The sequence below is a fragment of the Eriocheir sinensis genome, chromosome 28 (genome assembly GCF_024679095.1).
Source record: "Eriocheir sinensis breed Jianghai 21 chromosome 28, ASM2467909v1, whole genome shotgun sequence".
NCBI classification, from domain to species: Eukaryota; Metazoa; Arthropoda; class Malacostraca; order Decapoda; family Varunidae; genus Eriocheir; species Eriocheir sinensis.
In genome coordinates, this window is record NC_066536.1 from 5,009,508 (window position 1) to 5,027,867 (window position 18,360).

Sequence of the window (18,360 nt, forward strand, 5' to 3'; positions counted from 1 at the left end):
ATGGTAACTCTAAAATTGATTCATTGTAAGCCAGGATCTTATCAGAAACATGAAATCTTTCACGATTCTTTGTATTCTGCTTCTTGGTGAATAACCATATATATATATATATATATATATATATATATATATATATATATATATATATATATATATATATATATATATATATATATATATATATATATATATCTTACGCCTACCAACATAAACATAAACTCTGCGGTGCAAAATATATGTTTTAACAACTCAAAGTTTAATTACTGTATTACTTAATGAGGCACCTTTGGTAATTCTTCTCTACGTTGGTAATTATGGTAAGGTATGGGTGCAGGAGCCGTCTGGCAGCGGGGTGCGGTTTGAATGACTGAGGTGCACTATTATGTTTCTTTATGCAGTATTGTGGCTTCCCCTCCGGCCCTGTCTGGTGCTACCCGTCGCCGTGGGAACACTCGCCGAGGGACGTGAGCGAAATCTGAGCGTCAGAACACGGTTAGTGGCGTTAAACACACACAGGCAGACGGAAAAAAACGAAAACAAGCAAGCACACAAATATATGAACAAGCAAATACTCAAATTCACAAGCAAATACACAAACAAACAAACAAGCAAACAAACAAGAAAGCGCACACAAACAAACAATAAACAAACATACACATCAGCAAGCGAACAAGCACACGCTCACACAAATACAAGAAACACACACACACACACACACACACACTCTTCGCTGCCATTCATAGATTTCTCACCTCTGACCTGATTTAACACATTACACTCCCCTCGAGAGTCTCCTCGGGGTCCCAATCATCCCATACTCCACCGGAACTTATTGGTTTGTTTCATGTATTTTGTTTGAACTAACGTAAATTTTGAGCCGGAAGCCTGCCAAGCACTAATCAGATAGCTTATTATCATTATCATCATCATCATCATGTCATTATTATCAGTGGCATGCGAAGCGTTGCTGCCTAAAAAGCCAGGCAGTGTGTGAAAACCAGAGTTTGTTCTCGCTGGATAGTTAAATTCCAGTGGTGATAGAACGAATTATCAAATCAAAATTCATAATAATAATACGGCAGCTTCTGTAGTGTGAGGAAAGGAGTAAGAGCCGTCCATTGTATGAAGCAGCCTCTTTGTGGGCGGCTGGAAGGGCTGCTATACCACACCCTTGGGCCTCTTGATCCCTCGCCGCCACTTTAACCTTGAGGGAACGAGCGATATCAGCGGGTTGAGGGTGCCGCAGGGGGAGGCGGGCTGGGGGAGCAGGCCTCGCCCCGACCTTCCCTCCCGCTCAGGGTTATATCTTGCTCTGTTGCACACTCCTCGATGAAATTACATAGCCATGACGCCACGTTCTGACTGGCAGTTCGTCGTCAGTAAGGAATGAGCCAGAAATAGTTAGCTGAAAGTCTCATTTAAACGGCTGATTCTGAGTACCACTTTCTTATACTAGGGTGTCTCTGCTCCGAGGATAAATGACACCACCAAAGCACTCTAGAAAAATAAAAGAGGAAAATAAGTTTGCAAGGGACATTATAAACGATTGGTTATAGTTGGTTAATGCTATTTTTTGCCCTTGAGCTGCCTCCCTTGTTCTATAAAAAAAAAGAGAGGGAGAAACAAGTGGTTATAGTAAGCCTCACTTCACCGGTTGCTTTAGGGTTACATTTCTAAAGTTAACATAAAACGAGTGTGTATAAATGTGGCGGCACTTCAAACCGAAATGATTCAACGTTGTAAGAAATTCCTGAATGACAGAATACAATAAGAGAAACTGAGGCTCCTGCAGGGTCCAAGTGCCGACAAAATGTGGCGGTGATTTCCCTAGAGTATGAACGTGACTAAATAAGACAAAGTTTGATTGTTTAAAATATGCTCCGTCCTCTTTCCCTGAATTCATGTTTTCTGTTTGCATGCATATGTAAGGAGAGAGGGTATTTTTCTCCCGATGGCCGCTCATGTATGATTTATTTGCCGTAAGTGGAAAATATACCCTAGCACAGTTAAAAGCAAATAAACTCTACCCCGCAACATGAAGTATAATACGAAGACAATCTAAACAATATGCCATTTACAGCTTGCAGCCTTCATCCTTTCTGGAGTTCTTACTTTCTATCTTAACCTTCATGTGGTGGTCAGTACTCTGGCGGGGCTGTACTCCTCTATCACGCTTCATTTGTTAATCAGTATTGTTAAATGTAAAAAAAAAGAAAAGAAAAATAAAGGAAAGGAAGAAAAGGAGGAGTAAGAATTCGAACTAACCTACTAAGCCTTTCATTCCCCTTCCTTCCCTTCCCTCTCCCCTTCCCTTCATCCTCCAACTTTTTCTTTCCTAACCTACTTAACTCTTTCATTCCTCTTGCTTACCTTCCCCACCCTTTCCTTTCCCCTTCCATCCACCTCCTCCCCCCTCCCCTTCCTCAGCCCTTCCTTCGCTTACCCCATCTCCCTTTCCCTTTCTCCAACCCATTCCCTTCCTCCCTCACTCCTTTCCCTCACCACTCCTCCCTTTCCTTACGCTCCCCTGCCCCCTTTCTTGTTCCTTTGCACGCCTCGTGGAGAGCAGAGCGTCTATGGCCATGGCAGGGACGGGATAAGTACTCATTAACTGTTACTGATGTGATGTTGTTTTCTTTCAGGTTGTTGTTCCTAATGGAGCCTCCCATCGACGGTAAGTGCCCCCCCCCCCCCTTTCCTTGTTGTTGTTTTTTGTTGTTGTTCGGAAGATATTGTCATTGCAACGGTAGGCATGCTTTTATTGTTCTCTTCCTTGTTCTTTTTTTTTCCATGTCTTGTTGTTGTTGTTGTTGTTGTTGTTGTTGTTGTTGTTGTTGTTGTTGTTGTTCGATATATATAGTATTATTATTGCAGCGGCACCTTTCCACTGTTCTCTTCTTTGTTCTTTTCTTTCGATTTTTCCTTGCGTTTCGTTTAACTTTTTATCTTGATTATTCTTTTCATTATTCATTGTCCTTACATGTCTTCCCTTTTTTATGTTATATTCTATTATTGATGGTTTCTCCTTTTCGTGCTTCTTCTTGTATTGCACGATCGCTCTTCTACGGATTCTTCTCTCTACTCGCTGACGCACCCCACGAGTTATCACCTTGGTGGTTAATAATACATGCCAGCGGGTAGGCTTCACGGGGTTGCATCATACACCACATACGCTAAAAGCTTACTTATCACAATACTCGCCAAAGTAATCATAATACATAGTACTTCTCATCATACAAAATTATCAAAATTCACGAACAGTCTGGCTGATGGAAACCGGTATTTGTATAACCTCGGATATGAAACGTCTGCCACGTCTGTTGGCATATCGTTAATGGGATGTGTTCCTCAATATCTGCGCACTACTCCAATGGGCACTCATACAAGTAAAAAAAATCTAACTAAACTAGAAAAAAAAAAACTGAACTCACATCAATGAATGATATATTGTACGAACAAAGTTAGGTTATCACACTTCGTTTTGATGTTTTATTTTAACACCAACTCGCTTTCCCAGAGTAGTTTTTACCCTGACAAACACTAATCGGAATGTTTCGTACGGAATGGCAATCATGCAAGGTTTACATTGGCGCTAAATGCTTGGTTCCCTTTGCAGCATTCCTTCTCTGCGGGTCATATGCAAGCTCAAGCGCTTGAGTGATTTTGGGGGACTTTTACTTTTAAGGTACAGACATACAGTTTACCGAAGACGACATATTAAATTATTTAATTAAAACTTATTTTCAGTGTGGCTCTCCTAAGTTCCAACGAGGTCATTGTAAGGTCCTGTCATTAAGTGATTAGGTTATCATTGATATTTTACTCCGGTAGAAGTCAATTATTTAAGCGATTTTTTTTGTAAGGACAAGTTAGGGGCTTCACCCTTAACAAATATAGCTACTACTTATTCAGGGGGTTACCTCTACTACTACTACTACTACTACTACTACTACTACTACTACTACTACTACTACTTTTCTAGGAAGTTAAGGTTAATTGTTTTCTTTTTTTCTTTTCACGCCTTTGAACAGTCTCCTTTTCTGTAAAAAAAAATAAAAAAACTACTACTACTACTACTACTACTACTACTACTACTACACCGCTAATGCTTTTCTAGGAAGTTAAGGTCATATCATAGGTCCCGGAAGTAACTAGTAAGACGCTCCAGTGTACGTATTACGCGTTGGTGCCGTCGTGTGCTTGGGTTCCTCCGTGTCTTCTCGGAGCCACGGAGGATACAGAGTCGCGGTGCACGTCGGGCGGTCAGGCGGGTTCGGGCAACACTCGATAAGTCACGTAGCGGGGCAACGTGAGCCAGCATGCGGTGTGGGGCTGATATGCTGAGCCTCGCACCTGCAGGAGTTTTCTCTGTCCGTCTTTGTCGTACTCAGATCAAATTTCCTGCGTAGAAAGTCAATCACGATGCTCTGGGATACTTCGAGGATTTCTACTCCACTAAATGCTTTTTTTTTCATATTTCATTGTGGAGTTCTTAGTAGGTTTTGTTACAAGTCAACTCAGCGTCTGTCTCTGATTTTTCGCCTACCTATCTATATATCTAAATCTGCAATCATCTATCTCTTAATGTATCTACCTATATCTATCTCTCAATCTGTCTGTCTGCCTGTCTGTCTGTCTGTTTGTTTTTAGTTGTACGTATGTATGTATATATGTATGTATGTTTTTATGTATGTATGTATCTATTTTTTTTTTCTCACACTGTGTGTGTGTGTGTGTGTGTGTGTGTGTGTGTGTGTGTGTGTGTGTGTGTGTGTGTCACTTTTACTCTCCATTTTTATCGTTTCATCAACACAGTCTTTCGTAATTCAAATACGAGACTGAAATCTTGGTGTGTACTGAATCTGTGTCGATGTTGTAGAGGTCGAAACTGTCTGCCTTCATTATTTTATAAAATAGAGCTGAAAGCGGCTTAAAGGAAGGTTGGAAATTAAGGGACAAAAAGTTTATGCCGCGGCTGGAAATGTTTACTTGAATGGGCTACGTTCAAAAGTTTTGGAGGCCGTTCCTGAATATTGACGAGGCCGGTACGCGGCAGCCTTCAGCACCACCTGGGCGGCAGATAGCGACCCCTCCCGCCCCCAGGCCTTCGCTCCTTCAGGTTTACGGCCGCACTCCCGCTGTATGATAATAATTGAACTACACACGCACAGAAGAAAGGATAGATAAAGGGTAAACGTGTATAAATCGACCGTATCGAAGTTACGTTTGTTTCATTGCATAAGTGACTTAAAGGGTCTGGTGTAAGTGCACTCCATCCTGGTCAGGCCAAGGTTATTATTTCATCTTCCTACTCGGCTCTTTGTCGGTGCTAAATTATTCTACAATTTCTGAGTTGCCACTATTACTTTCCAACCAAGAAGACTGACATTAATCTGCCACGATAGCATGGATGGTGGAGCCGAGGCAGGTTATTTAACAACTGTTTTGTTGAGAATAGACTCAGCGGAAAGTGGTCTTGGTGCTGCCGCCTCTGCACTTTGATGTCATCCTCTCTCTCTCTCTCTCTCTCTCTCTCTCTCTCTCTCTCTCTCTCTCTCTCTCTCTCTCTCTCTCTCTCTCTCTCTCTCTATCCATGTAACTGACTGCATAATGCTAATTCCTGTGTGCTTTCAGGGCAGGTGTCTGTGAGGTAACGAGTTAAAAATGAATGAAAGATGTAAAAGTTTATTAAGATTACTTAAACAGTCGTTCGAAAGCTTTGCTTCAATTAAGAGACGACAACATGGACAAGCCAACGTCGGGGCATATTCATACATATACAAACACACACACATAATGCAGGTTAGGGTTACTTATAGACTTGCAACACCTCCTGGCCCCCTTGTATACTCGATTGGAAGTGTCTTACGCCCTTATCTGCAGGTGCCTGGCTGGCTGCGGCTTTCTCATTTAGGTACATTTTCCGCAAAGGTGGCGAGCTTTTTAGATTCACATAATTCTTTGGTCTGTTTAGTTTCCTTCATACATTCACTGAACCATTTTTTTCCTGAGAAATCTAAGGTCGACAGAAATTCGATGTGCATAGATTTTATGGTAAAACTTGTTTTGTAAAATTCGGACGAAATTCCTCAACGTGATTGAATTCCTGAAAATAATGATCTCCTGTGCCTGACTAAGTCCTGTGAAGTCGGCTCTTCATAAGCCAGCGGCGAGGGCGGAAGGATCGGGGAGGGAGGAGGAGGCTGGCGGCGAGAGGAAGGCGGGTTCTTGGTAACAGAGATGAGAGAGTGTATGAGACGAGGACGGGGCGGTAAAAGTGCGGAGAAGCGGATAACAAAGAGGTGGGGGTGAAGAGAAAAAAATGGAGAGGGAGAGAAAACTCGTGAGGAGGTGAAGAGGATGATGAGAGTAGGGGAAGGAAGGAGGTAGGGAGAGGCGAAAGGCAGACGATAGATCAGCAGATTTCATTAGCAGTGAGATTAACTCCCCCATCACTGAGTCATCAGTTTATGAAAGCGAGATTCTTAGCTAACGTAGTTATGAGACAAAACGTAATGATGGTGTGGGAATTCCAGGGCAGTGCTACTTTAATATTTTTTTTCGGAACACATATCTCAAGTTCGATTCCAAACCCGATCGCGCGCAGCAGGCCTCCGTTTGCTGGCTAGCTAACGAAAACCAGTGAGTATAAAACCGGCCCGAAGTTTAGGTCACTTAAAACTACTAGCTCATCCCTCTTCACTTCCCCTTCCCCCTTCAGTATCGGCTACCGACTAGCATTCTTTTAAAAATCGATAAAAGAGGATTGATAAGAGCAAACAGTTATATGGAGAGGATGGCTATGAATACACAATTGAAATATAAAATTATGCACTGCTTTGTAGTTGCCATTTAATATTGATGGCTGTGTGTGTGTGGTTCTCTGTGGTCGACCGTTACTGAAACAGGAGACTCCGTGACTGGCTATCTCATATATAGGCTTACCCAAATAAGAATACAGATACACAATGCATGCTAATTAGTCCCTCACGAGGAATATTCATGATTTTTTTTATGTTCTAAAGCTTCGACAATATGCCGTAACAGGTATCGCTTTGAGGCCCCGATATGGCAACACCCCGCAAGCAACCTTCTCCATTGCGTCACCCCATGCATTAAAACCGCATTATGGAGTGGAGGAAAAATAATCTCTTAAAAGCACCTTCATACCATTATTACTTCGCACATAGAGGACAGCCATAGCATAGAAGACCGAGTACTTTAAGTCGCTACCTTCGTGCTGTGTAATGGCAGATAAAATAACACTTCTTTTACGACAGTAGCGAATATAGCTAGATTTTTTCTCCTTATTTATGTTTAGAGTTTTACTGGAAGCATTGAAGCGTTTTCTCATTTATGCAATGGAAAATTCAGAAGTTGGTGGTAGAGTGCAAGAGTTCAAGGTAAGTAAAGCATATAAAGGAATCATTTCCAAACACAGCAGCAGTGAGTCTTCGGCCAAGGTGGGGTGAGTATGTGACTGACGTGAGCTTGAGAGGCTACCTATTTCTTTCTCTTGACTGGGCTATCTTTCTCTCCTTTCCCATCTCTCACTTCCTTTTTTCTTCCTTCTTCCTTTTTCTATCTCCTCCCCTACTTATCTCTCTTTATCTCCCTTCTCTCTTTCCTTCTTTTCCTTTCCCTTTCTGTCAATCTTCTTCCCTGCTAATCTCTATTTCTCTCCCATACTTCTTTCTCTTTTTATCTCCTCCTCCCTTACTAATCTTTTTCTCTCCCTTCTCTCTTTCCTTTCCCACCTCTCTTCCTAACACTTCCTTTCCTACTAATCTGTTTCTCTTCGTTCCTTCTTTCATTTCTTATCTCCTCTACGATAATCTCCCTTCTCTCCTTCCTTTCCTTCTCTATCTTCCCCTTCCCTGCTAGTTCCTATTTTTCTCCCTTCCCTCTTCCTCTTCTTTAGTGATCATTGTGGTTGGCTGTGTATGTAAGTGTATAATACTGTTCTTTTATTGTATGTCATCATTATCATTAAACTTACAATGAATCCAGTGAAATAGGTAAAGGTGGAAGAGAACAGAATATATTAAGTTGCAATTTCTGGAAACCCAACACACCTTATGCACAGAATTAAGTGTGAAACCAGGAATATACTAGAAGATAGATAACAACAGAAAATAAAGTGATATACTGGTAAATTACGGCGTATCTGAGGACCTTAACTCACCCCTCCAGGAAAGATTATGTTTAAGGTGATGTTTATTAGCACCAGAAAGTTATAACTATTGTTACTCAACTTATCATTTACGTATCATTTACTTATATTTTGTCACTGAGTTTCATCTCATCACAAAACCAAAAAGTGAATTAATTTGGGATATTGATATGCACACTAATAATTTACTGAATATCATCATATCCAAACATCAGAATAGCCTATCATAGCCTAATTTAGTTCGGCGTAGCATGATTTGGTCGGTGATGTTTAGATATATGCAGAAGCACGACGTAGGGATTTTTTTTCAACTGACTAGGCTATAGTGATGAGGCTGCTTTGGTTGGACTGCTTTGAAGTAAAATTGAGGAATTATACTGAATCATGGAATTATTTATAACACAATTTCCTACCCTATAAGATAAAGACTAATACAGTGTGGGAAATGCTGCCCAGTACAGTTTAGTATAGCTGGAATATTTTGGCTATAATGGCAAGAAAAGGCGACTGTTGGTACGAATGTAAATAACCTAATTTGATTTTATTCATTGGGGGATTTTAAAGATGGCGCATGATGTTTTCTGTTTGTTGGAACAGTCGCTGTACTTTGTGTGCTACATATAGCTTTTCTAAGCCTATGTTTTGTCCAAGGATTCTTGAGACTCGTTGGTTTTGCCCTTGAACTGCCTTCTTTGCTGTAAGAAGAAAAATCTTCACACAAGGAGGGCCCTCTGTTTGGAGCTATTAATTTATAGTTCGCTAGCTCTAGAACCGCCCCCCCCCTCTCTCTCTCTCTCTCTCTAATCCAGACAAAGGGCCTTATTTGGACATTACTGCCCTCTACATGCAGTGGCTTTGTATACATCCCATGGAATTTGATATAAGGGTTCAGGCTACTATGGTGAGAAAAATATATATCCTACTATAGTTTGATATTATATACTGAAGTAACCAAGATGATGTAACTAAGATGATGAGTGACAACGATAAAAATAATAAGGATGATGATAATGATACAGTAATTGTGTTAATGATAGATAGTGATTTTTATCATCATTAATAATAATAATAATAATAATAATAATAATAATAATAATGGTAATAATAATAATAAAATTAAAGTATCTCGAATATTACACGATTTTTTTGTTATATATATTTTAGTGGTATATGAAATGTGATGCCTCATGGCCAACCTCGCGGTGACTAGCTAATCTTCCCCCTCGCCGCCTACGTTGCCACTGACGGCTGTTGCTCTTGTTTGTTGCAGGGACGTGCGTCGGGGCAGCCGCATCCTCTCTGCTGAACGACGACCACTGCCAGGCCCAGGTGAGTACCGATACCGTCTTACAACAACAACAACAACAACAACACACACACACACACACACACACACACACACACACACACACACATATTTGAGAACAACATTGTTTCCAACATCAAGAACTTTGGCCATGTTTTTTTTTTTTTTTTACTAATATTGAAGTTGTGTGTGTGTGTGAGAGAGAGAGAGAGAGAGAGAGAGAGAGAGAGAGAGAGAGAGAGAGAAATCATGGTTATTGTACGAGTGTTCTGACGAACGCCTCGAAATATTTTAGTGCCGTGGCAAAGCGTGTCACGAAGAGACTCGTGGGCACCAGGGCCTGATGATCCTCAAAGGATTTTCACATCAGACTTATTTGTTAAGTAGCGTAATGCAAATTTCAGGCTTTTTTTTGACGTTTTTTTACGTGTTTGAAAATGCTAAATGCCAGGATATTATTTTTTTTCCCAGAAGGGAAGACAAATACGTATAACGATTGCAGCAATTTGCTACAGTGGTGAACTTAATACTTGTACGCAAGACTGGAAATATGTACTCCAGAATGGCTTGCTTTAATATGAAGTACATACGGCACTTAATACCTGTCTTTATTCCTCTACGACTTGTAACCCATCTTCACGAATTTATTACCGGCAGCGTTCGTGCAGACTCCTTTAAAAAATGGAAATGAAAATTAACTTAATCTGAGAAGAAATTTTCATCATAACATTTCTTGCCTTGGAAGGGCAGGAATAAATATGTTCACCGCGACGCTCGCTCGATCTTTATATACATCACTAGGCTGGCACGGAAATAATATCAATAGAGATGTGGGCAGGGCTTAATATCGATGTTAACGTGAAAGGGTATACGTGAGGAGGCGGTAGCTTTGAGGTTAGCGTTGGGGCGCAGCGTCCAGGAGGACCCGGGTTCGCGTCCCTCCCGCCGCCCCAAGCTGACAATTTTCAGTCTTCGCCGATTGGCCTAAGACTACCCACATTCTGTCCTGAACGCCATTCATAAACCCATACTCTAGATTCTCTTTAAAAGAGGATCAAAGATGAGCTCCGGGGACAGCATGAGCAAAGCAAGATGGCGCCTCTATAAACACTTGCCTGCGCCATAACGGGCCGGGGTCGACCACCAAGCCCCACCAAGAAAGGTTACCGGCGCCATAAGCGGAACGTAAAAACAAGCAAACAAACAAACGTAGTACAACGCAGAACTGATGTTGTAGCAAAATGAAAATCCAAACAAATAGTAATGGGCGTAAGAGGTTAAATGTGTGATATAAGCCATTTTTTTATTATTATGGGCAGAATGGTTCTCTTAATTAAATCTCCAACCAGGGAGGCTCCTTTGTCGGGCTATTCATCATAAGTGAGTGGCGGTGGTGATGATGATGATGGTGGTGGTGGTGTTGGTAGAGAATGCGTCCATTGTGCTCTTGATGGTGATGAGGGTGCTAATGATGTTGACAGTGAGGATCGAGAAATATAAGATAAATTACTATGGTGATGATACTGCTTTCGCTAATGATGATGAATAGGAGGAGGAAGAGGAGGAGGAGGAGGAAGAAGAAAAAGAGGAGGAGGAGGAGGAGGAGGAGGGGGAGCAGCTGTGGTGATGCTGTTAGTAAGAATAATAAATATGTTGATGGAAATAATGATGATGATAACAAATGATAATGATGATAATGACAAATGTTTCCTTTAGTTGGAAAGACATGATTCTAGTACTAATTATATGAAGTTCTACTAAGCGACGTGTAAGGTAAAACTAATACCAGTTATATAACGTAAATGGAAGTGTGATAATTTAGGATGATCGTTTTGAAAGGTTAGGTTTTATGAAGTCTACGTTTCTATTAATTAAGCCATATTGCAACACTTCCCTTCGCTGTGAGGCAATAATAACGTTGGCGGATATTTATGGCTCCAGGCATTAATAAATCACCCCAGCCGACAGTAATGGGAAGGGAAGAATCAGCGTAGGAAATGGTAGCTAATTCGTACTCATGATGCCAATTAGTACTCGCTGAGAGAATGTTACGGAGAAGCAGTTAAGGAGACGTAGCATAACCAGTGATATCGAATATAAAGAATTAAAGGAGAGGCAGGGAATAAAGATGTAAAAGATAGGCAGACGACGTGTTCTTATGAGATTTGAAACGAAACGGTTGTCAAGAGAAAGACTGATAAACACCTTTGATTTTGACATCATTTTGATTTAGCGCCGTAGGGTGGGCGAGGCGACGCACCTCCGGCCTATGCCCCTATTGATTGATTTATTGATTGTTCCAACATTAATAATTGTATTACCTGCTTTGTTTTTCGTATCCAGGTGCTCTCCCCTACCTTGTCTTAGTACTTTCTTCGTCTTTAAAACCACTCATCTTTTTTTACTTCCCTTACCTTCCTCTCCTCATTTTCAACACAACTGTTATTATCTCCTCCTCCTCCACCACTAAATTCTCCTCCTCCTCCTCCTCCTACTTAATTTACTCTTTTTATTGTTCCTGTAAATAATCCTTCACCTACTTCTCTCCCCTCTTTTAGTCCTCCTTCTCATTTCTTCTTCACAATTCCCTTTCACTGTATTTCTCTTTCTCTTCCTCCTCCTACTATCCATATTCCTACTGCCCATCAACCTGCTCCTCTCCCTTCGCCTCCTCCTAACCTCCCCCCAGAGGGAAGATAAAGGGCTTGGCTACATCCACTCTGAGCGTCACTCACAGATTAACTCACATCCCAACATTAGTCTTCCCGAGAGAAATCAAGTTTTGGATCTCATACCCAACGCGACGACGAAAAGCGAATATATGTAAGGTAGTTCTGTTCGTCATGATTCTCTTTTTATTTGTCTGTAGGTTTGTTTCACTGTATCTGTTTGCTTTCTGTCTGTCTCTGTCTGTTTGTCGCCTGCCATCATCGTTTTCGAGGCACTAAAGGCAGTGTGTGTGTGTGTGTGTGTGTGTGTGTGTGTGTGTGTGTGTGTGTGTGTGTGTGTGTGTGTGTGTGTGTGTACGTTTCAATGCACAGCTCACCATACTACATAAGCCCCCTTTCAGGCCTTTTTACAGTGTTTTTACTGGTGAATCGATAGTGGACAGTTTTCAATACGTTAAAAGATTCACCTACATGTATCTCTGTTACCTCGTTTTATTTATTGCTTTCATAGATTGCCGTTCTTTTTTTTTTTTCATTTAGCTAATTACTCTTTTTTTCCATCCTTGTTTGAGGTATCATTCTTTTTTCTCTCTCAGTTTATACTTTGCCCCCTTTTCTTGTCCTGTTACCTCGTCTGTTTTACTTTCGTGTTTTCCCGTTTTTTTTCTGATTTCTCCTTTTTCTATCCCTGTTTCAAGTACCATATCCATCTTTTTATCTCTGTTTATACTCAACGTCTAGTTTATATCAAGTTACCTTGCCTTTTTTACTTTCATGTTTTGCCGTGTTTGCTAATTGATTCCCTTTTCATCCTTGTTTTAAGTATCATATCTATCTTTTATCCCTTTGCTTATGCTCAGCGCCTCTTTTTCTTTGATGTTTTGCCTTGTAACATCCTCCCCTATACATTCTAAACAAATCATATCAGTGAGGAAGGAAAGGGCCAATTGTACCTCATCTCCCTTCTCGCGTCGTGTCACCCGGCAGGCGTCATTACACAACTATCTGGTTCTGCGCTCCTGGTTCCCCGCGTGGGCTACGTAGACCTGGCTGCCGATGCCCTTGATTTCTATTTCCTAACTTTCCAACACGTCGTCTGCCGATCTTTTACATCTTTATTCCCTCTCTCTCCTTTAATTCTTTATATTCGACATAACTGGTTATGCTACGTCTCCTTAACAGCTTCTCTTATCTTCCTTTAGTTTTGTTTCATTTTAAAAATTTTCAAAGTCACTCGTATCATTTACACCTCATTTATTTTCTGTATTTTCTCTATTCTCGTATTCCGAAAACAATGTCATATATATATATATATATATATATATATATATAGATATATATATATATATATATATATATATATATATATATATATATATATATATATATCCGTAGCATTGTTTTGTTCTGTTGACTTTGTTTCCTTGTATATTTTCCAAGAAGACTGTCCGCTTCTATTTGTACCTCACCTTTATATATATTTTCCTTTCACCTGAACGTCGTGGCGTACACAACACCCCCGAGACTTTTTCTTATTTTCCCTTAAAACGGTTTTACCTCGTACTCTTCCAGAAATGTCGCGCGTACCTTTGACCTTTTCTTTCTTTTTTCTCCTTCCTCTCACGTTGCACCTGACAGCCGACTCCCTTCCAACCTTTCCTTATCTTCCCTGCGGGCTTTAATCAGTATTGATGTTCGTCGCCTCTCTTTCTCCTCCTCCCGCTTGTTCCATCACTTGTGGCTGGTGTAGGAAGGAGGATTTTTTTTTCCCTTCCCTCTCTCCCTTCCGTTGCTCCTCTCACCCTTCACTTCCCTGGTGCTGTGGTTTCTTGTCGCCATGATTTTATAAAGACAAACACTTCTTCAATTTACAGACGGTGTGTGTGTGTGTGTGTGTGTGTGTGTGTGTGTGTGTGTGTGTGTGTTTTCATAAAATATACAATCAATGTGGTTTGATTCTGTTGAAAATATAACGCAAAGAATTAAAACTGAGAATGCTGCATACACACACATCAGTAAATACGCGTGAACAGAATAGAAAACTTTCATTGTTATTGGTGGTTCAACTGGCTCAGATTTTGTTTGGCCGCTTAACAAAAGAAGACTTTCTTAACACACTCGAGCAAGAAACACATGTGTGGGAATAGACGGACGGCGGATATCTCGCCGTCAAACTTGTTAATGCAATTGTCTCGGCGCTAAATAAATAAGGAGACGAGGTACAACAAACACTTGAGGAAGTAAAGAACCCCTTCGGGGCAACACGGCCCACCAAGGCTAGCATGATGAACACAAAGGAAATACCTATACAGAAATATTTATCCGCGAGTGTGACCTGTGTGGGCGACCCAGGCAGGCTGACACACACACACACACACACACACACACACACACACACACACACACACACACACACAGAGTTGCACAAACACATGAGAGCCCACTCAAGCAGTTAAATTATAGGATTTAAGTTAACTGATGCCGTTGAAAGATTATACTGCGGCTTCCCTTCCCAAGGATTTATGTGGATCAGAGGACATTAACGTCAACAGTTCTGAGAACTAATTAGGACTGAAGGTCTGTATGTCTTGGTTGAGGGCGGCGTCACACAGCCCTCCCCGTCTGGTGTTCACCGGGCCAGAAAATGCTGATTATTCTGGACTGACAATTAAGGCAGCGTCGAGGAAAGACATTCCCACGTGTAAAAGGAAAAGTTGACTTCATATGCGTCCCCTGAATTCCTTCTTCCTCCATGTTTGTTTTCAGAAGTTTTTTCACACACATCCGTGACGGACCTGCTCAAGAATGTGTTTGACAATTTCCTCCTTGAATTTAGACGTAGCAGAATTATGTGGCCTAAGACTATCCACATGCTGTCCTGAAGACCACCCATCAACCCGGACTCTAGATTACCTCTCCAAAGAGAGGCTCAAAGATGAGTTCCGGGGGGCAGCGGGAAACGGACTGAGGGCCTAACAAAAGTTGACAATAGTGCTTGTTGAAACTATGTCCGCAAGATAATAAGAATGACGGCGACTGTTCTTGCCTTGATAAATATGCTGTCTAACTGCCTAAACAAAATGTATCTCAAAAGCTACAAGAAGTTTATGTATGAACAACTGTACCTTCTAGTATAGAGGGCTGATGCTGAATGATTGGTTATTAAGTAAGTAAATATCCTAAAGTTTCAACGACTGTCGAATCAAGTTGAAATGGAATCTCTTAATTAGGCTACAGAAAGGAGACGTGGGGACAAATGTTTGATAGGGCAGAGGATTGATGCTGAAAGTGTGGCTACCACTTTCTTCTTTTTCACGACTTAAATTCCCTCAACCGAGAAATTTTCTTAGACCTCTGTAACTAAATGATATCACTCTTTTCGAACCATCTGTAATCTTTTTGGAGCAGCGTGTCGCGTGCAGTATCGTTACGTATGATGCTGTCTTATACCGTAAAAAATAATACGTCACAGCATCAACAACTATATCTGAGGAAAAGGAAAAACATTGTTCACCAAGCTCAGTTACTCCACACCTTACCCCGACGTGAGTGCTTTGAAAACGTCCACGAACTACTCGAAAGGAGCTTAGGTTGGTATTTTCAGACGCTTCCGCCGCTCACATCAACTATTTCTAAAGGCTAAAAAGGAGATCAAACGGATTCTCATGAGTGCTTATTTTATATTCAAGGTGCAGAAGAAGGGTCAAACTACCACCAGGGTCATTAAACTACCACTGGGAATGCTCAAAATTCCTACGAAAACCGTGTCAAATATGTGTGCTACGGCGCCGGAATGTTTCAGACTATGGCCGTTAGTCTCGTTAGGAACATTACGACCTACATAGCCCCCGGACCTCGTAGCTAAGGGTAATACAGTCGCTGCAACTTGGAGAGACCTCAGCGCTCTTGCTTTGTGCCTGCCGCTGCCTACCAATTAGCAACTCTCACAGTGGTACATCACCCACACACCGACGGTCAGAGAGGGAGAGAGTGAGAGAGAGTGAGAGTGACTGTGAGTATGAGTACGTATAAGTGTGTGAGTGTGAGTGTGTGTGAATGTGTATGTGAATGTGTGTGTGTGTGTGTGTTTGGACCGAGAGAGCACGATACACAGTGAGTTAAAATTTTAGCAACAAAGAAAAGGAATAATGGAAGAGGAACAAAACTGCGAATGTGTAGGTGGCGCATTACGAAACGACAATGGCAGGCGAGGAAAAGTCTGGGGATATAAATGAAGGGGAAAGAAAACAGCGAGTAAGCAAACAATAAGGTCAGAAAATAAGTAAAAAAGAGGCAAAAAAGGAAGCAAGGTAAAAGGAATATGTTGTAGGGAAAGTTAAGGGCAGTTGATGTTAAAGTTACCATACTGGAAGACAAAGTTTCACACCGATATATAAGAAGAAACTTTGCTGAAAAATTCTGAGGCTGCAAACAGTAGAGGTCAGAAGAGGAGTGTAATAATAAACAGAAAAGTGAAGACAAAAAACAAAACAATGCAGTGAACGTCTAGAGGATTGATCAAGTAAGTGAACTATATATATTGAAAGAGAAAGTTAAACACCTATGCAAGATTAAGTAAGTGAACTATATATATTGAAAGAGAAAGTTAAACACCTATGCAAGATTAAGTAAGTGAACTGTATATATTGAAAGAGAAAGTTAAACACCTATGCAAGATTAAGTAAGTGAACTATCTATATTGAAAGAGAAAGTTAAACACCTATGCAAGATTAAGTAAGTGAACTATCTATACTGAAAGAGAAAGTTAAACACCTATGCAGCATTAAGCAAGTGAACTATCTATACTGAAAGAGAAAATTTAACACCTATGCAAGATTAAGTAAGTGAACTATCTATATTGAAAGAGAAAGTTAAACACCTATGCAAGATTAAGTAAGTGAACTGCATATATTGAAAGAGAAAGTTAAACACCTATGCAAGATTAAGTAAGTGAACTATCTATACTGAAAGAGAAAGTTAAACACCTATGCAAGATTAAGTAAGTGAACTATCTATACTGAAAGAGAAAGTTAAACACCTATGCAAGATTAAGTAAGTGAACTATCTATACTGAAAGAGAAAATTTAACACCTATGCAACTATAATTAAGATAAACTGAAGCTATGAATATAAATGGGGAATGATTCAAACTTTCAATCAAACCAATAAAAGTAATAATAATAATATAAATAAAATACAACAATGATAAACAATAACAGTACCTCTACCAGTGACTCCTTGCATTAAAAATAAATAAAAATCAACGACTTTAAGGTAACGCGATCGTCTTTGAACAATAAACGAAAAAAAAAAGTGCTAAAATTTATACATATACCCCAGAACGAGGGAAGGGAAGCCCATTGCATACAGTAGTCAAGTTACCTGTATATAATAAAGCATACGTGACTTAAAGGTGCGTGAACTTGTAAACAGGTAACTATTGTTCATTAATTAGTAAGTTAATTAGGCAATCTGTTTGTGTATGTTTTTTTAACCATTATTTGTGAGTGCTACAGAGAGAGCGTACTCTTCTCCCCCTCCCTCCCTGCCCCCCCTACCCCAGCAGCATATGTCGGCCGTCAGTTCAGAGTAATCTTTTTCGTGCAACATTTCCTCTCCTGCCGCGGGGTGTGGGGGGCGGGGGGGCGGGGGTGAGGGAGGGGATAGGTGCCGTTTACTTCTTAGTTTGTTCTCTTCTGCCTCCCTGCACTTCTTCTATACGTTGCTCTCTCTCTCTCTCTCTCTCTCTCTCTCTCTCTCTCTCTCTCTCTCTCTCTCTCTCTCCTCTGGTACGTCTTCCACCCTTAATATTCGCTAAGGAAGAAATTCAGCGTCTTGGCGGCCGTTTGATGTAGTTTGACTTAGGATTAGGGACAGACCACCTAGCCGGGACCAAAGCGTCAGTGTGGGCTGAACATATATGAACCTTTTTGTAAATCTCTCTACCCTCAGAGCACTAGACAGAGATAGGCAGACAGATAGATAGATAGATAGATAAATGGATGGAAGGATGGGTAGATAGACAGATAGATAGATAGATAGATTGGGAGATAGACTGGGAGATAGATAGATTGGGAGATAGATAGATAAACAGATAGATAGAGATAGATGAGAGAGAGAGAGAGAGAGAGAGAGAGAGAGAGAGAGAGAGAGAGAGAGAGAGAGAGAGAGAGAGAGAGAGAGAGAGAGACTACAGATTTCAGTATTGTCAT

The 18,360-nt window shown here is 40.8% G+C and overlaps 1 protein-coding gene across 1 annotated transcript in view; it reads left to right on the forward strand.

Annotated features, from left to right (window-relative positions):
• Nucleotides 1–403: 403 nt before the first annotated feature.
• The window catches only part of LOC127004402 (visual pigment-like receptor peropsin), a 119,173-nt gene continuing 101,216 nt past the window's right edge, over nt 404–18,360 (forward strand). The window contains exons 1-3 of the mRNA XM_050872054.1: nt 404–492; nt 2,643–2,674; nt 9,444–9,502. Coding sequence (XP_050728011.1) covers nt 2,656–2,674; nt 9,444–9,502 — 78 coding nt within the window. The 5' untranslated portion in view covers nt 404–492; nt 2,643–2,655. The remainder of the gene's footprint in view (nt 493–2,642; nt 2,675–9,443; nt 9,503–18,360) is intronic.